Below are 20,382 nucleotides of genomic sequence, written 5' to 3' on the forward strand. Positions count from 1 at the left end.
ACATATCTACTGTTTTTTGATTGTCAGGTGATCTATCAGTTGTGTGCATGCTCTGACACTTCAGGCCCAACAATGAGATATCTGAGGACCAGTCAGGATTTCTTATTCACTCAGCTTCAGTACTTGCCATTTTCTATCAAAGGTAATTTTTATGCATGAGAAGATTGCACATGCTTAAAATTCAATGCATCTTTTGACTGCCTAGGGTTAAAGAAGAAACATAGGTAGCATTATTAAACTGAATTGATTGCAGACTCTGCTAATCATTTAATTCTGCAAAAATTGAACTCTCCCTACTTGAGAAGTTCAGATTACTGGTGCTGAACTTTTGTAGCTTTGGAATGCACCAAGTCTCCAAGAATCACATCCCAATCTCTATTGTAATTATCATTGTAATTTTGTTAGATCATGCTAAAATAAAAAATATTGAAAAGTAAGAGTGTTATAAAGAACCAAGGAAATATGAGGCTGATGATTTTAACCACCTGTGTTGCCCCTTTCTTTGAATAAAGTACTTCTAAGTTAGTAGGTACGTTTTATATTTCAAATCAATATTTCTCAGGTGTCTTAAACTGAATAAATGTACTTTATCAGATGCTTGACCATTAGTCTTTTGTTCTGTGACAGTAAACTTAGCATTCCAGTACATTATCCAGCATATATTAAGTGCTTTGGATGTTTCTTATATAACTTAGGAATCTAAATTAGATAAAAATAGGAAGATTGTAGAAGACCTGTGTTCCAGTCTCACCAATTTTGATTAAAGCTACAGTTCACTTGGGTAAATGTCTGGTTATTTTCACTGAAATTGTAACTGACCTATTGGCTCATGAAGCACTGCGTTCTTCACAATAACTGTTCTAACAGGTTGTACACAGTTTTGTTGTGTATGATTTGTTTTCAAAATAACCAATGTTCTTTTATTGGCTTTTGTCAGATATGTGTCTTTTTGTCTCGTAAACAATTGGTAAGCAAATAATACCTAATGACATCCTCTAAAAGCTTTCTCAAGTGAAAAATGTTTTCCTTGAAGTAAGTAATATTATTTGTGCTCAGTTTTATAATTGTTGCCTTATCCCCATCCAGAACATGAGATTTCAACCCTTAACCAAATGTCTTGGCTAATGAAGACTGCAGCTATAGAGATGCGAGTGACATCACTGAACCGCCAGCGCTCCCACACACAAAGACTGCTGCATCTGCTGCTCGATGACATGCCTGTGAAACCATACCTGGGTAAGAGGAGCTGGTGGTGAGGTAAATAGGCTGCAATAAATGGAGAATGAGAGACTTCATCTGAGTTCTTTTCTTCACAAGCTTGTGACAGTTCATTTGTGGTATCAGGTATGGAATTGCCACTGGAGATACGGGAAGAAAGATGATGGTGGTTATAGACTCCAAAATGAAAGAAATCAGGGCATCGTTTTGTTCACTGCTGATAGAAAAGTTAAAGACAGTTTATGAGGTAGGAGGGTTAATATTAATAAATTGTAGATTAATTTATTTTGAGCTGCTGTTCAGAATTGTTACAATATAGAGAAGGTGGAGGGTCTTCCATGGTAAACAGTTTTAGACAAACTTGCTCAGTCTTAATGTCTGTCACAAGCTCTCTACCCTCTCTCGCAGAAGATGGTAGCTACAGGTCAGTTTTGCTTTTAACGTTATAACATCACAAATGTGATATTATACTCCAGTGTGGTGTAAAATGCAATGTTAAATAAAAAGGCAAGATTTCAGAGTTTTAGAACAGGGTAGAAGTAAATCAAGGGAAATAAAACCAGTTGGCAATAAAACTCTTTACATGAAGGAAGTAGAATAAATGGAAGATATTTTAACAGGCTACCTGCAATATGGTGTTTTCCCTTACTTTTACCAGACTGAACACTCTCTTTATCCTTGTGGGGATCTGAGTATGGGAAACTGTTCAGATATGCTACTCGTTTTATGATTTCCATCCAACTGCATTATTCATACTGCAGAGTGGGACGTCTATTTAGGCATTTCTGGTATTTTCTGATGTGTATATAACAATTGAGTAGCTTTTGTCAGATAAGTATTGTTTTCATTTGATTACAGTTCAAGGCTATATTGTATTAGAAGACTTGGATGTGAAAAGTTTATTGGTTTATCACTGTGCTTATCTTTCACTATTAATGAAGTAGGTCATATTTTTTGCTTCAATTTGTTTTTTGTAATTTATTATGTTTTATTACCTTCAGCTGATGGTGAAGGAGGGATGGAAGATGAAAGTCGATCAGTCAGTGGATTTCTCCACTTTGACACTGCTTCCAAAGGTAACCGCTATGACTGTGGATTATTTATCAGTAAAGTGTATCTGCTCCTGAACAGGCAGGAGAGCCACCGCCAGAAGGGACACTTTGGAAAAGAAAGTAATAGGTGTTCTAAACAGCAGCAGTACATGAAAGAATTTTATTTAGTGTGGGGAAAAAAATAAAGAACCTTGATATAGATGGTTGGAGTGAGTGAAAAACACTGAACTGGAAAGGCACTTTGAAGAGTGTGTATCTGTGTATGTTCAAGGATGAAATGGGAGAGTGGCAGTCTATCAAATTTATTGCTAACTGTAGAAACAGTGAGCCTGCTGCTAAACGTGAACATATTTGTATTTTCATGGCAAAGAAATTAAGTCTCACATAAATAAATTCAGATTCCTTATGGTTTCTCAACAAAAGAATGCAACGATTATAATTGAAAACCAGCCTGGTTTCATTTAGGAGAAAAAATTAGTCTTGTATTTGTAAATATTGGATAACATGCATGTACAACGGGAGAACTATACAATATAAGAGACATCTTAAGAATTTAAGGCCTTAGAAGATGTTTTTTGACCTGTTATATAGATTGATAACACTTTCTGGACATTTAATGCTTTCATTTGAAACTTTACACGTTAAGATAAAGATTTAGATTTACAAAGATAAATTAAGCTCTTTTTGTTAATTTTATGGTTTCCCTTTGATACCTCTGAATACAATTTTAATTAATTTGCATTTCCAGTACGCAGAAAAATCTTAAGTATCCTGGATTCAATTGACTTCAGTCAGGACATTCCAGAGCCTTTACAACTGGATTTTTTTGACTGGGCTCAAATTGAGCAAGTCATTGCTAACTGTGAGCACAAGAATGCACGTGGACAAGTGGTCTGCAATGTCAAGGTTAGCACTGGTCTTTGTTTTCAAGTTGCATGTGGTATTTTATATCTTAATAATAATTAAAAAAATCAGTGTGTTAATAATATTTTGAAACTTGCTTTTACATAAAAGGTGTATGTTTCAGATACATATTTCTTTGGTTGCCAGTACGCAACTACCTAGCACTATGTATGTGTACACAATTACATGTGGAACTTTGTTGTGTACTGCAATAGTTCTTGGAGGCTTTACTTAAGATTATGTCACATTGTGATGAGTACTTGACAATTATTATAAATCATCCTGAAAAATTTGTGACCCTAAAAAGTGAGTAAAACTTGTTCAAATCCCTTTCCATCTACTGCATTTGTCACTATGCAGCCATCTTCTAGATTCTTTTAGTAGGTACAAATACATCTCCTTTGTCACTTGTGCTAGTTTTGGCTCAAACATTATTAATTTTCTTCATAGTAGCTGGTATAGTATTGTGTTTTGGATTTAAGATTTGAGTAATGTTCCTAACACTTTGATCCTTTAGTTGTTCCTAAGCAATATTTACTTAGTGAAGGACTTTTCAGCTTCTCAAACCACCCACCAGTGAGTGGGCTGTGGGCACAGGAAGCTGGGAGGAGACACAGCCGGGGCAGCTGACCCAAAACTTGCTGAAGTTCCATACTATATGATATCATGCTCAGTGTGTAAACTAAGGGTAAAGCTGGCTGTAGGCTGCTGCTCAAGAACTGTCTGGGCAGCGGTTGGCAGGTAGTGAGTAATTGCATTTGTGCATTCCTGGTTTGTATTATTCTAAATGTTTTATTATTCCCTCCTGCTTTCCTTTTCTGTCTTACTAAACTGTCTTTAACTCAACCCACAAATTTTATTTTATTTGTCCTCCAATTCTCTTCCCTACCCCACTGGGCCAGGGAGTGAATTGCTGTGTGGTGTTTATCTACCTGCCAGGTTAAACCGTGTCATCATTAAAGTTTCACTTTTAATTTCAGTACGTTCACAGAGTTTTGGTTGCAGAAGTCAATGCCCTTCAAGGAATGGCAGCAATAGGCCAGAGACCTTTACTTATGGAGGTAAGTACAGAAAAAGTTAACTACTGCTTGTTATTGCTCTTAGTGAATTTAATATACTGTCAAGAATTAAGCTTTACTATAAAAGATTGTGGATATGAGCCCTAACTGAGTTAGTAATCCCTGAAGACAGAAACCCCCAAATTGATAAGCTAAGGTACTTCTTACCATACTGTTCTCTAAACTGCAGTCCTGGAGTCTGTTTTATTTTTTTCTTTAACCTCTTCCCTCCCCATTAGTGATAACAATTGCAACTCCCATCCCACCATACAGAAAGCAGTTACATACTGATGTCAAGATTGGCTGTTGAGAAGTACAGTGTATTAATCTTAGCTAAGATAATTTTGCCTTTCTCTCATAGGGGATGCTGATTTATTTCTCCTTTTTTCTACACAAATACAGTCAGTGAACTTGGAGATTAGTTATTTTCTGAATTTCTTGCTATCTTTTAAACTAATTTGAAATCGGTTAAATGGATGCAAAGGATGAAGGAGAAATTACTCAGACTAAATGGGAAAAAAAGGCACAAATAGTTTTTTTTATAGTTGTTTTTGTTTCGATTTTAAAGTGCTAGAAAAGAATTTTCATGGTCAGTTTTTTTTCCTGTGAGACTGAAACATTCATGATGTCTGTCCTCTGCAAAACAGCTCAGAAATGGAATGCAGAAATGGAGCCTCATTAAACTAGTAATAGCAGCTTGTTTGTAGAAAGCTCAAGACTTAACATTTATTCTGAAGACTACTAGTAATAGATAAAATTGTCATCTTGAAGTCTGTCTTTGCCATGAATTTCTTTTAGTACATTGTAACTGAGTTTCGTTGTGGTGGGTTTTCAGGAGATCAACACTATCCTGCAGTACATAGTGGAGCGGAACAAGCTGCTGCAATGCCTCCATGCCAAGAGGCATGCTCTGGAGTCATGGAGACAGCTGGTGGAAATCATACTCACTGCCTGCCCCCAGGATCTCATACAGGCTGAGGACAGGCAGCTGATTATCCGGGATCTGTTGCAGGATGTGCATGACAAGGTAGTGTTCTGCTGGAAATCAGCTCCTTCTTTGAGCTTTTTTCCTGCATCTTTTTATGTGAAAGTGCTGCAATTTTGATTGTAATCCAAAAAGACTTTTTTCTGCCTTTAGAATTCTTTTTAGTTTTTTGATTGCTGCTATGCTGATGTTGAATCTGCTTTGGACAGAGGGGATACTCTGTATTTTTGCATAGCTACCGTTGAACTGTGAACCATATATTGACAGATTTCAGAGGCATTTCAGTATCATGCAGCATGATGGTAGTCTGGAAAAGGTGTATGAAAAAGAAACAGCTTGCTTTGATGGGAAACAAAGAAGAATTTACTGAAGGCAAACTGCTGCGTTTGCTAATTTATTGCGTTTAGAGGACTCACTGCAAATCCTACTGCTGCTGCTTTTGAAAATTTAAAGAGTTGAATGAAGCTTCATAGTAAAAAAACTAAAGACTTTACAATTAGAAGGGCTTTTGGAAGAGTGATAGTTTGTCTTAAAAGTCTAGGTGTTTCACTGCTGAGTTATAGTAATAATTTTTGAGACAGACTCGGCAGTTACTACTGACCCATCCATTCTAAAAGGCAAGATTTATGAAGGTTCGTTGTATTTTTTAGTCTGCTGGAGCATTATTATTTTTTTACCTTATTGCGAGAGTTATGTGGTTTGTAGTTCTGATTAAGAGTTTTGTTTTGAGAGATACATATTAAATGTTGTATCTTTGCAAGGAAAAAAGTAACCTTTTTGCATTTTGTTTTTGTTACTTCCATTATTTTTTTCTGTAGGAGTTACCTAAAAGTTACCTATTTTTAGTGGAGTGCTGGTTTTATTTTTTATTTGAACTAAATTAAAAAAACAGGAAACAAGGAACACCTTCACTAGCTGAAGAAATTTCTTTCCTAAAATCTTTACAAAGAGGAAATTCCAGACTCTTAATTTTTTGTAACGCCTTGGTGAAGACTTCCGTGCAGTTAAGAAAAAAAATTGTTACTGCCTATTGAAAATAATTGAACTACTGTTCAAAATTACTATATTGCTTAAAAGGAAAGTTCCTTCAGTATTAGTGATAAAGATACCAGATTTATCTTCTAAATAATAGAGTGAACAAACTTCGTGTTAGTGTTTTTCCACATTGTCTTAATGCTTCTGTGATGCTCAACTCTTTGGGTCTTTTAAGTAATACCTTCACATTTTTAATGGCAATAAAATAGCTGTATAGCAAAGAAAGGAGCAGTTGTTCTTTCCCTGGCTTAGGTTTCGATATTTTACTAATAAAGCATCTCAAATGTCAACACATTTCTTCCTTTTGTGCCATCCAGATTTGGTTATCAGCCTGCCTGTGATTTATGTAAAAAAGACCCAGAATGCTAATGATCTTCTCAATTAAAATATGTTAAACTCAGGTTTCTAAAGAACTTTCTGATGTTACTGGTTTTGATGTGTTTTAAATAACTGTCATGTTAATGAAATCCTTATGCATATTTAAATAGTTGTGAGAGACTAAATTAACTAATAACTCATGAAATCAGACTTGTAACATTTTTTTCCTTTTTTTTTTTTTCTTCGTTCTACTTCTGTATTAAGATCCTTGATGATGATGCAGCTCAGGAGTTGATGCCAGTGGTGGCAGGGGCTGTGTTCACCCTGACTGCCCACCTGAGCCAGTCTGTGAAAACAGAGCAGAAACAGCCACTTGCACTCCCTCTGGCAGGACAGTCACAATATGTCTTGATGCTGGATGGTTCTTTTACCTCATCACCTGGGTCTGAGAGCATATCCATGGGTTTTGCTTCCATTGGTGACTCCTCCCTCCATATCATCTTAAAAAAGCTGCTAGATTTCATTTTGAAAACAGGTGTGTTGACTTTTGCAGTGTGTAAGTGAATTCCAACTGCCAACAGTAATGAGATGGGCTGAGCTGCTTTCAGATACTGCAGTGAAGATTTTTGTTATAGTCAGTTAGGTGGACCTTACATGATCAGTATAAATATAAGTGATCTTAATAACAAAAAAAAAATTAGCAAACACTTTTAAAAAAAAATCTGAACAACAAACAGAAGAGGGATATGTAAATTACTGTAAAGAGAACTTCATGTTGTCATTCTTTTGGAACAGCGTAAACTTACTGAATTTATTCATAAAATACACTTTTATGCAAACAGCAGAACTTCACCTTAAGGTATCTAGTTGTTTTATTTATTTCTGCCTGCACTGCCCTAGAAAAATTAAGTGCCAGTGTAAGATGGTGTTATGAAATTGACATTTGTTTGGTTTGAAATTGACATTTGTTTGGTTTTAATTGTGAATGTTTCCTGTTAACAGGTGGTGGCTTCCAGAGGGTGAGGACGCACCTTTATGGATCACTGCTTTATTATTTGCAGATTGCCCAGAGACCAGATGAACCAGACACTTTAGAAACAGGTATGGTCTAACTGTATTTGGAAAAGAGAAAAAAATAAGTTGTTATTAAACCCTGGAGGGTGCAGTTTCTACATGCTGAGTTGTCTTTGGAAATAGATGGAAAACATTTCCAAGAGCCTCTGAAATAAATTGCTTATGCCTTCACATCTTTATGTACACTCATACCATAGTGATCCTAAAAAAAAAAAAAAAAGGGAAAACACCAACCACACTAAAAACCTCAAAACAAACCCCAAGGATTATTTCATACCCTTTCTCTTCCTTTGTCTGAAGATCCCTCTAGGTGGGAAACAAACACAAAAGCCTCACATACACACTCCACCACCATCCCCTCCCCAAAAAATGCACAAAAAATAAGCCAACCAGAGTTGCTATTTATCAGAGAGTGCTTGTGGTAAATATCACATTCTCTCTGTGAATGGCTAAAATACTTGAATTGTTAGTGTTTCTAATAATTATTTACAGCTCAGACAAGGAGTGAGAAAAAATCTTGGGGCTAGTACCTGCATTCAGACTTTTACTTAGCCTGTGTTTTGAGTTACAGTAGTAAAAGAAAAAAGACAACTTATGAATTTGTTACAACCCCTTTGAAGTATGTGACTGACTTGGGTTTCATTCTCTCTCATTTAAGTCACCTTGTTAACTCAGCTCAGACTGAATGCTTTGGTCCCTGTGTAAGCTCATCGAATCCTAAGATGGTTTGGGTTGGAAGGAACCTTTAAAATTATCTCATTCTAACCCCCTGACACAGGCAGATACACCAGACCAGGTTGCTCAAAGCCTTATCCAACCTGGCCTTGAACACTTCCTGTTTTGGGCCTATTAGTTTATTTGTGTAACAAGTACTGAACATTTGAATTATTTTAAGCGGACTGTTTACATACTGTGATGTATGTCTACAGGCCCACACTTTTGCTCTGGCTGGTCTGTGTGATATTCAGGGAAGGGTGGATTTGTAGAACATTTGCAGTTCATTTAAAAACCCTTGACCATTGTTTGGAGCATTTCTGTTGCACAGTGTAGAGGGAATGCCCTGAAGGATGTAGCATCAGCTGTAGCTAAGCTAATCCTGACTATCTTTTTTGTTTCATTATTGCTTTTTACAGCTAAAAAAACTATGTGGGAACATTTGACAGCTCCTGAAGATGTGTTTAGTAAATTGCAACGGGAAAACATGGCAACTATTGAGAGTTATGGGGCAGCTCTGATGGAGGTGGTCTGTCGTGATGCTTGTGATGGCCATGAGATAGGCCGGGTAACTGAATCTATTCTTTTAAAATTACTGTTCTCTTTGTTTTAAAGAACATCATCTGTGCAGAGATGGGACATTTCATGAGATAGAACTAGAACATATCTGTAGATGCTGGATCTGTTTCATGTTTCTGTCCTCCCACTCATCCTTCAAGTTGCTGAAAGTAGAGCCATACATGCATATTAATTTTTTTCTCAACAAGGCTATGTGTCCTATTGTTTAAAAATAAGGGTAGAAAGCTCTGCTGCAAAAGATGTAAGTAGAGACCTCTGTGACAGTTATCTTTCAATATTTTAAAATCATGGACTTACCTTGGGAAGATGTGACTTCATGACAAAGTAATTTCTGGTAGTAGCCAGTAGCTGAGAATTTAGTCAGAAGGCAAACTATTTTTAAATAGTAATTGTGCTTGAGGCAATACTTCATTAGAATATTTTGCCTTAGTTATTGGTCAACAATATCTAATGTTTTTTTAAAAGAATAGTAGAGAAAGGTAACTGGCTCATACTATATTAGTGTCAAGAAATCTTTAAATATTTTTCACATAAATTATTGCAATTGTAGTGAAGAAATGCTTTCCGCTTATAAGAAGCTGTCAGAAGAAGCTGCTTAGCATTTCACATTTCTAGGTATTTCTTAAAGATCTCATTGATCTTATGGGTTGAATTCTGTTTTTGTTTGTTTTTCTTCCCTCATCCCAGATGCTGGCATTGGCTTTACTTGATCACATTGTTTCAGTAGACAAGCAGCAGCAGTGGCTGTTGTATCTCTCGAATAGTGGCTACCTGAAGGTGCTTGTGGATAGCCTGGCAGATGATGATCTGGCCCTTCAGAGCTTGCTCACACCTCAGCCCCCTTTGCTTAAGGCGCTGTACACCTATGAGTCCAAAATGGTAATAGTACTTTAGAAATGATTTTGTGTTACGCTGTTTATTTTTAAATTTCTCTTTTTAGTAGAAGTTGTTTGTCTACACTTGGCATTGATTGTACTCAGAGATATTGTTAAGGAAGCTTTCCTGTCTGACCATTCAAGAGCACTCTGGCAGTCATACTTGCACCACCAGAGCTTTCAGCTGCTGGGACCGAAGGCCCCTCTGCAGTGAGCGGCTTCAGTGACCGATGGGTGCCCCATTTGGCTTCCTACCCTCACCACACTCACACACTCAGACCAGGTTTCCTTACTGGTTTGACCCCAGGATGCCCAGGGCGGTCTCAGACATCTGGATCCTTAAAAAGATTTAATCATGGTGCAACAACAGAATAAGAGCTTGAGTTGGTGCCTTGGAGGAGGGACCCTGAACAAAGGAACCCCTGGGTTTTTATACCCTCAGCAGTCTGTGTGAGTCTGTCTGAGGTCTTCCAGCTAAGTCCTCTTCTCCTGCTGTGTTTCTTGAGTGTCCAGTCCTCAGGCTGGTGCCCTATGTCCCTCGTGCCCTTTGTTTTGCAAAGGGTGGGCAGTTTGCACGTTCTTGCCTGGGGCTTCTGCCACCCAGAGCTCAATCTCTAGCTGCACATCGAGCTACCTGCACTGAAGGTATTCCTTAAGGATATTTTACTAAAATAGTATATTTGAAATGATGCTAAAATCAGTGAGAAAGTAGACATTATAAGTCTCATTGTGCATCTTCAGAAGTTAACCTTCTCTACTCCTGTGCAGGCATTCCTCACTCGAGTAGCCAAAAGTCAGCAAGGCGCATTAGAGCTGTTGCGGTCTGGTGTGATTGTGCGGCTGGCACAGTGCCAAGTGTATGACATGCGACCTGAAACAGACCATCAGGGGTAAGTGTTACTTCCCTGGCTGATGGTGAAGCCATAATACAGCCTTCCTGGAAGCATATCACATCTTTTTATAGCCTATGATTTTTGGGTAATGTTTTGTGGGTTTATTCTTTGTGTGTGTGTTTCTTAAACCTATCAGTTCAGTTTAAAGCTACCTTTCATTGACAGCAAAATTTCAGATGTGGGTGTGAGGTTGTACTTGCATGCTAATTACTTAGACTACATAAAAATTTATTTGATATCTTGGATAAAAATGATTTATGTATTATTATTAAATAATTTATACTGTAAGGTTTGAAAACCAGCTTACATTGTAAACTTATTTTGGGGGCTTTGCAGTTGGTGAAGTGCAGAGTTTGTCCTCCACCATAAAGCACTGAGAGAGCAATTAATTAAATGCTATTTCAGGAATATTTTATGATGTGTTAAAAAAAAAAATCACAGTTACATATTGCTTGGCAAGTTTCTTGATGTGTTGCCACGTTAATCATTGTGAGGTGATTGAGAGAAGATCTCAGAGAAGGAAATTCCATATTTAGGGGAAATTACCTGGGTTGATTTCAAGCCGTGGTCCCTGTTTTAAACTTGCAGTTCTCAGTGACAACACTGGGAGTTCAAACACTTCGGAAAAATTTATGACTTAGACAAGGAATACTATTGAAAGTTCCAACTGGACATAATAGGACTGTATAAAACTTACAGGACATTTGTGGAGGACTGTATTTAACAGTTGCTTTAGAATTAAGCACAACTCTTCCTAAAATATTTGAGAATACCTAGTTTTGTATATCAGTAAGCAGGTATTGTATTTCTGCAACAAAGTTATCTGGTTTAGTGTAGCATAATACAAAGAAGTCTTTTTCCCTGCTTGAAGAAAATGTCTGGCAGCAGCTGTGTATCATAAATGTGTTGCTTTTCCAATATAAACTCAGTTCAGGTCTAGACCTCCTATTGAAATGTGAGTGTTTTTAGGTTCTTGAGTGACTATAGGCTGAGGCTCTGCCTCACTAGTGGACTTAACTCTTCTTGAGCTCTTTATCTTTTTTTTTCCTCCCTTTTTAAACTTCCTCAGAATGTATGCAATGAGAGATCCCCCAGTCTTCATTCCTGCTCCAGTGGAACGTTATCGCCAGATTCTTCTTCCAGCTCTTCAGCTGTGCCAAGTGATCCTCACATCCAGCATGGCACAACACTTGCAAGCAGCAGGACAGGTAAGTTCCAAAACATGCTTGAGTATCACTACTATTGGTCATTCAAAGAAATTATATGTGCCTTTGCTCTGATAGTAAGTTGGCAGGTTTTTTTAAAAATCCCATCCTCACTGGTACACAAGGTCTTTTAAAATTTTTCAGAAGCATTGCTTCCTCTCTGCTCGCCATTAAATTTTGAGTCATTCATATTTTCTCTTTGTTTCTTGTGGTGCAGGTTTTGCAGTTCCTAATTTCCCATTCAGATACTATTCAGGCAATCCTGAGGTGTCAAGATGTAAGTGTTGGATCTCTCCAGGAGCTGGCCTCCCTGACAGGAATAATCAGCAAGGCAGCCTTGCCTGGTAGGAATTGCTGTTTTGAAGTCTCAACCCCATCTGCATGAATCTCAGGCTTTGTTTTCTGTAAAGAAACAGTAAGACAGAAGAGGATATCCATGACAGTATAGATTTTTTTTTTTACCTGTAGGCTCTGAGAAAAGTAAAGACATGGTAAATAATTTTTCTTGATGTAAATATGGTGGATTTGCAGGAGACACAGTTCTCTTACCCACATGTATTTGACTTTCCATTTTCTTTCATCATGCTACCTCACGCTAAGTACTTTTTGTCTTGGAGGTGACCTGCAAATAGAACTGCTCAAAGTATCTGTGGTATCTTCAAAAAACAATTTTTATTTAATATGGTCTGTAACTGAGGAAATTAAGATATAAAATTGTTTTCATACCCTTTTGTTTAACGTCTTCTCTGGTTTTATTTATTTAAAATATAAAGTTTCCCAGGGGGAAGCACTGCAAATCAGCATACTGCCATTTCTCTTGGGTGACTTACCTTCACAAAGAGCTAACAATAATTGTAATGGATATAGTGGTTTCTTCTGCATGCTTACCCATTCAAAATAACTTTTCTATTTTGATTTAATGGTTTTCTTTGTTCAGGAGAGATGTCTGACTACCGTAGAAAGGAGTGCAGAGCTGTAGGTTAAGCCCGGGTGCTTCTTTGCTTAGAGTATACAGAGCTTTGCATGACAGGTGTAATTTCCATGCCAGCCTCCCTTTCTCCTTGCCCCCATTTGATTACTTACCAGAACAATAAGCTCCATGCTCTCATGCATCTCCTGGTAGTTGCATTCATATCTGAATGTTTTGCTCAAAAAATATGCAAAATACAAAAAAAGTTGAATGTTTGGCTGAAATATTTCTGATCAATGCTTATATTTAAATGTATATACTGCATAAATCTCTTTTAAAAACTCCCCAAAACCAGTTATTTAATGGCTGTGTATTTTATTAGGAGTGTTAAATGAGCTGGACATGGATGTTAATGAAGGGACGCAGATGGAGCTACAAGGACACATAGGGCGATTTCAGGTAATAAAGTCATATGTTTAACCCATGTCCTTTTAGAATGGGTTATCTAGATGTGTTTCTTCCTTTGAATAGTAGCAGTTGGGAAAGAGATGTTTTCCAGCATCAAGAAGAATGTGTGGTAGTTTGAGGGTTTTTTGTGGGAGTGGGATGGGGTCTTGGTGGTCTGTTTTTTGGTGTCTCCCCACATTTCCCTGTGCAGTAGAAGAGAGAACGTCTGGCAACATCAGGGTTGCATCAGGGACTTTGTTTCTCTTCCTGGCTTAGGACTTTTATGAAGAGAAAAATTTGAAACCAAGACCAAAGCATGTGAAGTAATGCAGAAACAGTCTGTTACCACTTCGGCCACAAGCATATCTCCAGTTCAACAATTTGGTGTATCAGACATGCTAGCGGTTCATTTATTTGTTACTGAATTAGTTTTTGTACTCTACTTTTATCGGACTTGCCTTCAGATTTTGTTTGTCTATATAGGCAAAGGTGTTAGGTGTGGGAATGGGAAACCTAAACTATCATTGATAGTATTCTCTATAGTAGTCTCTATAATAGAACAAGAAAAGTTAGGTACTTGTGAATTGTACTCATTTCTCATTGGCAGTGTTTTAGGCTGCCATTAATTTTTAAATTAAATCAAGGTAAGTTAAAACACTAAAAACTTAAATTTTGTTTACAAAATGCTAAAAGTTTTATCTGCATTGCTTTCTTAATCCTGTGTTTTAAAGGACACATATCACTGAAGTGGAAAGAATCATGTATTTCATTTGTTGAGATGGTAATTTAAATGTTCATTTCTTACGGCAGCGCCAATGCTTAGGACTTCTGAGTCGGTTTGGAGGATCAGACAGGCTACGTCAGTTCAAGCTGCAAGATGATAATGCAGCAGGAGACAGAGTGAACAAGAGGGATGAAATTGAGTTGGCCATGCAACAGGTAAGGACACAAGATGCTAGAACCTTCAGTCTCAACATTTTACCTGCTCTGCAGATTTGTTTAGTTATCACAATTTCATATGATAGTGGTAATGCTCTACACTGGTTTTAGTGTGGTATAGCAGTCCACATTTTATTTAAAGTAACTCTTGAAAATGTATTTACTTACACTTGTATTAGAAGTCTTTATTGTGTTGCATACAAACTCTGTAAATTTTGAAGGCTTAAATTGAAATTTTCAAAACTAAAGCTCTGTATAGAGGGCAATGGTTAACACTAACTTGGAGCCAAAGGGGACTTAAAATTATCTAGACATTTCAGCTAACAGGTTTGGAAAAGAGGCAAAGCTGCAAGTCCTAGACTTGCAGTAGAAGAGACTCTGTAACTGATGAGAAAACAGAATCATCACGTTCTGCTGAGAAGAGAGGAGTAAAGCATGTTGTTCACTGACATTTGTCCATGTAAAATTTAATGCTTCAAAGTCTGTAGATACTGTAATTGACATGCTGTCTTTTTTTTTTCCTTTGTTGGCAGATCTGTGCAAATGTGATGGAATACTGTGAATCACTGATGTTGCAAAGCGCCCCCAGTTTCCAGCACACTGTTTGTCTGTTTACTCCCAGCCTGTCAGAGTCAACCAACCGAGATGGGCCTCGGCAGGGTGAGGTGTTTGACTTGCTGTTTAATGAGCCTGAGCAGTGTGACATTTGGGCTACCAGAAAATAATGAACCAGAGGCTGTAGTTTCACATACTCTTTAAGTCACTTATGCCAGTGCTGTAGCTGCTCACTCTCCTTTTTGAGGATCCATGCTTGTTCAACCTTGTGCTAGGCCAAATCAGGAAACTAATCCTAGTTAAAACAAATGAATTGTTTTTTCATTCACAGCCTCAGAAATATATGTCAGTAAACAAATATGTGTATGTAAATAAATAGCACAAGACAGGGGAAGGTCAAGATTTCTTTTTTTTTCCCCATCTGTGCTGGATTACATTATTTTAAACTAGGACCTCATTTATGACATGTAAGATGCATTTTGATGCTGCTTGGAACTCTATTACAACACATGGCAAGAGTTTATACTGTGTGATTCTGCAGCTGAATGGCTAAAATATGTAAATAGTAAGTCTTCTAATCTAGTTACATTTCACAAGTGTTACTCAGTATTGCACTAGGCTGACTGCCTTTTTGCCTAGACTTACAATATGTTGCTTCTGACACAAGTGCAAACTATGCTTGCCAGTGCTTTCCTGTCTTTTACTAGATTATTGACAGAGAGCATAGCTGATTGATTTCTTGGGGTTTTTAATTTTGTTTTCTTATTTTCAATATCTTGTCTAGATGCACAAGCACCAGTGGTCCCGTATTGGCACTTGCCTGGTCTGGGCATTATTGTTTACCTGCTGAAACAGAGCACCAGTGATTTCTTCAGTTACTATGACAGCCACCGTCAGAGTGTTAACAAACTGCAAAATGTGGAGCAATTGCCACCAGATGAAATAAAAGAGGTAACTGTTCTTCCGACTTTGTAGTTTCTGTATTGTAGTAACTTGGACACTGCTATAACAAAGGCTCCAAAGCATCTTTGATAAGCAAGTAGTTCCACTTCTTGTGCATATTCTTTTCTGCTGTTGGTGAAGGGGGTCGATAGAATGAGTGATCTAAAACTTTAGGGAAAATATTTGGCTGAACTTTGTAAAAGTTGTGGTTTTTATTATAGTTGCTTGGAGATGGGTTTCATTTTTCCATTTTTTGGTCAGCAAGGTTATGCAAATTCAAAATAGAGATCCAGGTTTTAAAGATATAGTAGCTTACAAGAACGTTCTAGATATTAATAAGTAATCTTATTTGTTTATTTCTCTTGATGTTCTATGATTTGTTACAGTCTTTCTGTTTTTTCTCTTCCCATCACAGTTGTGTCAGTCAGTTATGCCAGCTGGGGTTGACAAGATTTCCACTTCCCAAAAATACATATTGGCAAGGCGGCGCCTGGTGAAACTAATAAATAATCGAGCCAAGTTGCTCTCCCTCTGTTCCTGTATCCTTCTGAACTTGAAATGACCCTCAAGGTGATGATCAAGAAGAGCAGAGAGATAGGAACAGGGATTTTTTACCTGGATTTCTGACCAGTTTGAACAAAAATGTTTTGCCAAAAGTAAATTTGAAATACTGACAATTAACTTATGAGGGTATTGCTCTGCTATTGCCAGAATGTAAGGATTTTCAAGTTAGTAATTCCCATTTTGAAACCCAGCTAGGACTTTCTGCAACATGCTACTAAAGGAATTGTTACAGCCCAGCTCTTCGTTTTTAGTGTCCAGACCCCATAAACATTCACACATGTCCAAGTGTGGTGGAAGAAATACTTTGAAAAATAATTTTGATGTGCCTGTCATAATAGGAGTTTCTAGTCTTACAACCAGTCTTGCATAAACCTAAATCTCATAAACACCAGTAATTCTATGGAAATAACCAGTCATGCACAAAAGAATTGTCTTCAACAGATCATAATTTTCCTTTGCAACCTCGCTTGGGAAAGATGTGCTCTTGCACACTTGGCTGTTTTCACCTGAGATGTTACTGCCATCCCTGGCTTTATTTTAATAAATAATTTATCAGCTGATAATAATTTATCAGCTTTAATTTGCTGTGTGCAGCTGAGGTACCTTTACAAACCACATGAGCACTCCGTACTCTGCTCTCCTCCTGAGGGCTGGATTGAGGCTCTGCAGGGTGATGAGGACGGTGAGTGTGAGTGATCCATCACTGGGCTGTGGCCTGGGAGGGGGTGACGGGTGGTTGAGCTGACATCTTAAGCTGTTTTCAAGTGAGTAAATATGCTCATACAGCAAATGTACAATCCAAAGACAACCAGATTGGAGTCCTTCACTGAGATGTGTCTGCAGATATCATAGAAATATGTCTCTTCATTCTTTGGCGCCATCTGGAACACTACCTACTGCACTGCACACCCACTGACTCTCAAGACCCACTGCTGTCTTCTAGGATGTCATTTAAGAAAGGAAGGCTGCAAGGTAAAATTTCTCAAACATCAAAATGCCTTTGAATAACTTCTGATGGTTAGTTTTACAACTGATTTTCTTCTATGAATATCTTGCCTTTTATATTTAATAAAAGAGATTTTGTTTGGATTTGACACACCTTTGGATATTCCACTGGAGAACTGGCAATACTGATATTGTTTATTCATAGACTTCTGGGTTTTGTATATTACTCATGACCTCCAAAGAAAAGTAAAAGTAACTATTTTTTTTATTTCTGCTCTTCAAACTAACTGAAGTTGAGTTAATAAAATCAGAGGACTGATCCAAAATAGTTTACAGGAAAATATTTCAACATAATCTAATATGAAAATAGGAAATAAAATTAATATTGGTGGTTTTAAAAGTATTTTTATAATTATAGCCACAATTGATTCACCAGAGGATTTTAAGTTCATTGAATTTTGTCTTTTAAAAGAAGAAAGAAATGGAAGGAAATCAGGGAGAGTGGATTTGTGGAAGTCTTTTGCTTAAAGTGACATGTTGTGTGATCCAAATTATTTATGACTCACTCTTTATGTATTTTCTATAAATCATTTAAGTCAACAAATTATTGTAATTTCTAATGTGTAAGTTTACTTTTGGATCAAACTGTAACACTGTTTAAAATTTGTTATATGACTTGATACAGAGATATTGTGGAGCAGCAAACATAATTTTAACGTTTTGTTTTCTATTGCCAGATTCCTTTCGTTCAGAGCCAAGCCTGGATTTCAGTAGTGGACTGAACCGAGTGAGCCAGCACGATATAGAACAGGTGAGGTGTGACAGTCTGCTGCAGGGTACAGAATGTTCCTGGCTACTATGCAGCTATTGGGAGCAGTCTGACCGTTGTTTTCCCATTTCTGAACAACTGCAGTAACACCAACAGCGTGGAACTTAATTTAGGATTAGTGAAGCATTACAGAATTGTTTTGGAAAACACTGTGAAAGAGGTGGCACTTTTGCTGCTGTGCAAAAGATCTTTGAATCTCAATGTGAAGAGTTAAGTAAAAACTGAGCTTACAAAATACTTACAAAATAGAGTAATTCTTTCTCTCTTACCAGCCAGTCAAATGGTGTTTTTAATAACAGCTTTCCAAAAACACCAGATATCCTTGAAAGACCTGCAGTATGAGGGCAGGTTTCTCAATTTTCTATGATCCAACAGGTCAGCTTTAACTAGGTTATAGAGAAATGAGATCAAAAGGTAACAGGAACTGAGGGGACTATAAAACATGAATGGTAGAATAGAAGTAATTTCCACTTACACAGAGCTGGCAGGAAAAAAAAAGATTTATTAGTAAATCCCACTGATATTTCTATGACTGCAGAAAAATACATATTCTTCACAACTACAGTCTCAAGTACCTTTGTAAGATCTCGAATTGTAAGAAAATTTGCTGTGTGTTTTGTGATGAGCCATCTGTCATTTATTTTTCTTGTTCAAAAATAAAGTGTATAGTATCATCTTGGTAAAATACTTAAAATGTAGTTAATTCAGTGACTCTTTACCTGTGCATTAATGAAAATGTTGTTGGTGCACATGGACTCTCTAAAGAGTCCTTAAAGGACTAGGAAAATTTTAATTGGAAGATGTGTTTGTATGACTCTGAGTGAAGAAACTGAATATTAACCAATAATTCCTAAAACAGAATAAGTAGTACTTATTAGAGAAATCAGAAAAATCCATTCTTTGGAAAGCAGGTCAGAGAATAACTCCTCGTGAAGGGGTTGACAGGTAATGGATGATAAGCTTTCAGGAAGAAAAGATTTTGTATTGATGACTGCATCACATCTCTGTTTCTCAGCTTCAGGTTGAAGCCACAAACAGCTTTGGTGAATCTCTGCAGAAGAAGCTCCTGGACATCGAAGGTTTATATTCCAAGGTGCGCTCACGGTACACCTTTATTCAAGCTCTCGTCAGACGTATCCGTGGTCTCCTAAGGATAGCAAGGACCTAAAAGACACTTGGTACATGCTGCTTGCCCAGGGAAGCAGTGTACTAGGGCAGGCCTTCTGGATCATTGCATTTTATAGATCAAACATTTTCTAAATACTATCAAAATTATTTTGTTACTTTTTTTTATCCCTGTGGATGTTTTGTGTATTCTTTCCTACTGCTCCCAACTTGACATAAAAAATAAAGAATTGTTTTCAACTGAGTTATGAATAATGTCAAATTTCAAGAAAGAAAGAATTCTAATGGAGGACCTCAAGGAAACTGGGGAAGTTCTGCAGTTGTGATGATACAACATTTGTTGATGCTTTCAGAGAAAACTAAAACATCTTTGTCTGTGTTGTTCCTGTTTCACACACAGATTTAATGAAACCATAGAGTTCACATTTCATCACTTGCAGACTGACTACTGTGGTGTGGATTTTATATTCATTTGCACTGTGAACTGCTAATTTCTGTCCCCCTCATCCTGTCTTTTTATCATCTGAAAGAAATACAAGCTGCTTCTCTTTGAACAAGTTTAAATGAGAAAAGTGATAAAAGTCATGGAAGGTAATTGCTGTAAGTTTGGTTCTTATACCTGGAGGAGTAAAGGTTTCTGTGCTTTTCTTCCTGCAACACAATTACAAGGACAGAATAAAGTGCATGAGGAGGAAGCCAGTAATCATGAATGGTAGGTTGGTTCTGTAGTTACGGTGTCCTCCTATTAGACATTTATATATGATAATTGTATCTTCTGTAAAAAAAGCTATTAAAAAAAGCATGATCATTGATCATTGACATGAGAACTGTTGCACTTCTTTAGCTCAGTCTGAGCTCATGCCCCAGCTCATGTGTGCCTTGTACGTTGTTTCCTCTAAGTTTTTGTTACATAATAGTTTGCATTTTTATGGTTTTTTAATTTACTTCTCTGCACACCCTAATTACACGGATGACATCATTTTTATGCAGGGATGATGATGACAGTGCTGCTGTCAGGTGAGGCCTGCCAGCTAATCTGTAGGAGCAGCTTGGTCCCAATGTTTTACACAGCTGGACTTTGACTCTTGACTTCCGCCGGGGTTCTTGTTTCTCCACTACTCGGAGAAAGCCAGGCCCTAATCCCAGGAGTGTTCTGGCTTCGAGGAACCCCCGGCACTCTGGAAAGCAGCCGTGTTTCCGCGCTGTCCGGTGCGTGG

At 37.4% G+C, this 20,382-nt stretch overlaps 1 protein-coding gene across 1 annotated transcript in view; it reads left to right on the forward strand.

Annotated features, from left to right (window-relative positions):
• Positions 1–19,409, forward strand: part of NUP205 (nucleoporin 205) — a 45,457-nt gene extending 26,048 nt beyond the window's left edge. The window contains exons 23-43 of the mRNA XM_063396204.1: positions 28–142; positions 1,087–1,236; positions 2,220–2,294; positions 3,019–3,176; positions 4,154–4,234; positions 5,067–5,258; positions 6,834–7,104; positions 7,572–7,670; positions 8,777–8,925; positions 9,624–9,815; positions 10,580–10,701; positions 11,774–11,912; positions 12,127–12,253; positions 13,202–13,278; positions 14,077–14,205; positions 14,739–14,865; positions 15,545–15,711; positions 16,118–16,241; positions 17,110–17,238; positions 17,949–18,022; positions 19,056–19,409. Of these exons, the coding sequence (XP_063252274.1) occupies positions 28–142; positions 1,087–1,236; positions 2,220–2,294; positions 3,019–3,176; positions 4,154–4,234; positions 5,067–5,258; positions 6,834–7,104; positions 7,572–7,670; positions 8,777–8,925; positions 9,624–9,815; positions 10,580–10,701; positions 11,774–11,912; positions 12,127–12,253; positions 13,202–13,278; positions 14,077–14,205; positions 14,739–14,865; positions 15,545–15,711; positions 16,118–16,241; positions 17,110–17,238; positions 17,949–18,022; positions 19,056–19,208 (2,850 nt within the window). The 3' untranslated portion in view covers positions 19,209–19,409. The remainder of the gene's footprint in view (positions 1–27; positions 143–1,086; positions 1,237–2,219; positions 2,295–3,018; positions 3,177–4,153; positions 4,235–5,066; positions 5,259–6,833; positions 7,105–7,571; positions 7,671–8,776; positions 8,926–9,623; positions 9,816–10,579; positions 10,702–11,773; positions 11,913–12,126; positions 12,254–13,201; positions 13,279–14,076; positions 14,206–14,738; positions 14,866–15,544; positions 15,712–16,117; positions 16,242–17,109; positions 17,239–17,948; positions 18,023–19,055) is intronic.
• The last annotated feature ends 973 nt before the right edge of the window (positions 19,410–20,382 follow it).

Source organism: Prinia subflava, chromosome 4 (assembly GCF_021018805.1).
Source record: "Prinia subflava isolate CZ2003 ecotype Zambia chromosome 4, Cam_Psub_1.2, whole genome shotgun sequence".
Taxonomy (NCBI): domain Eukaryota; kingdom Metazoa; phylum Chordata; class Aves; order Passeriformes; family Cisticolidae; genus Prinia; species Prinia subflava.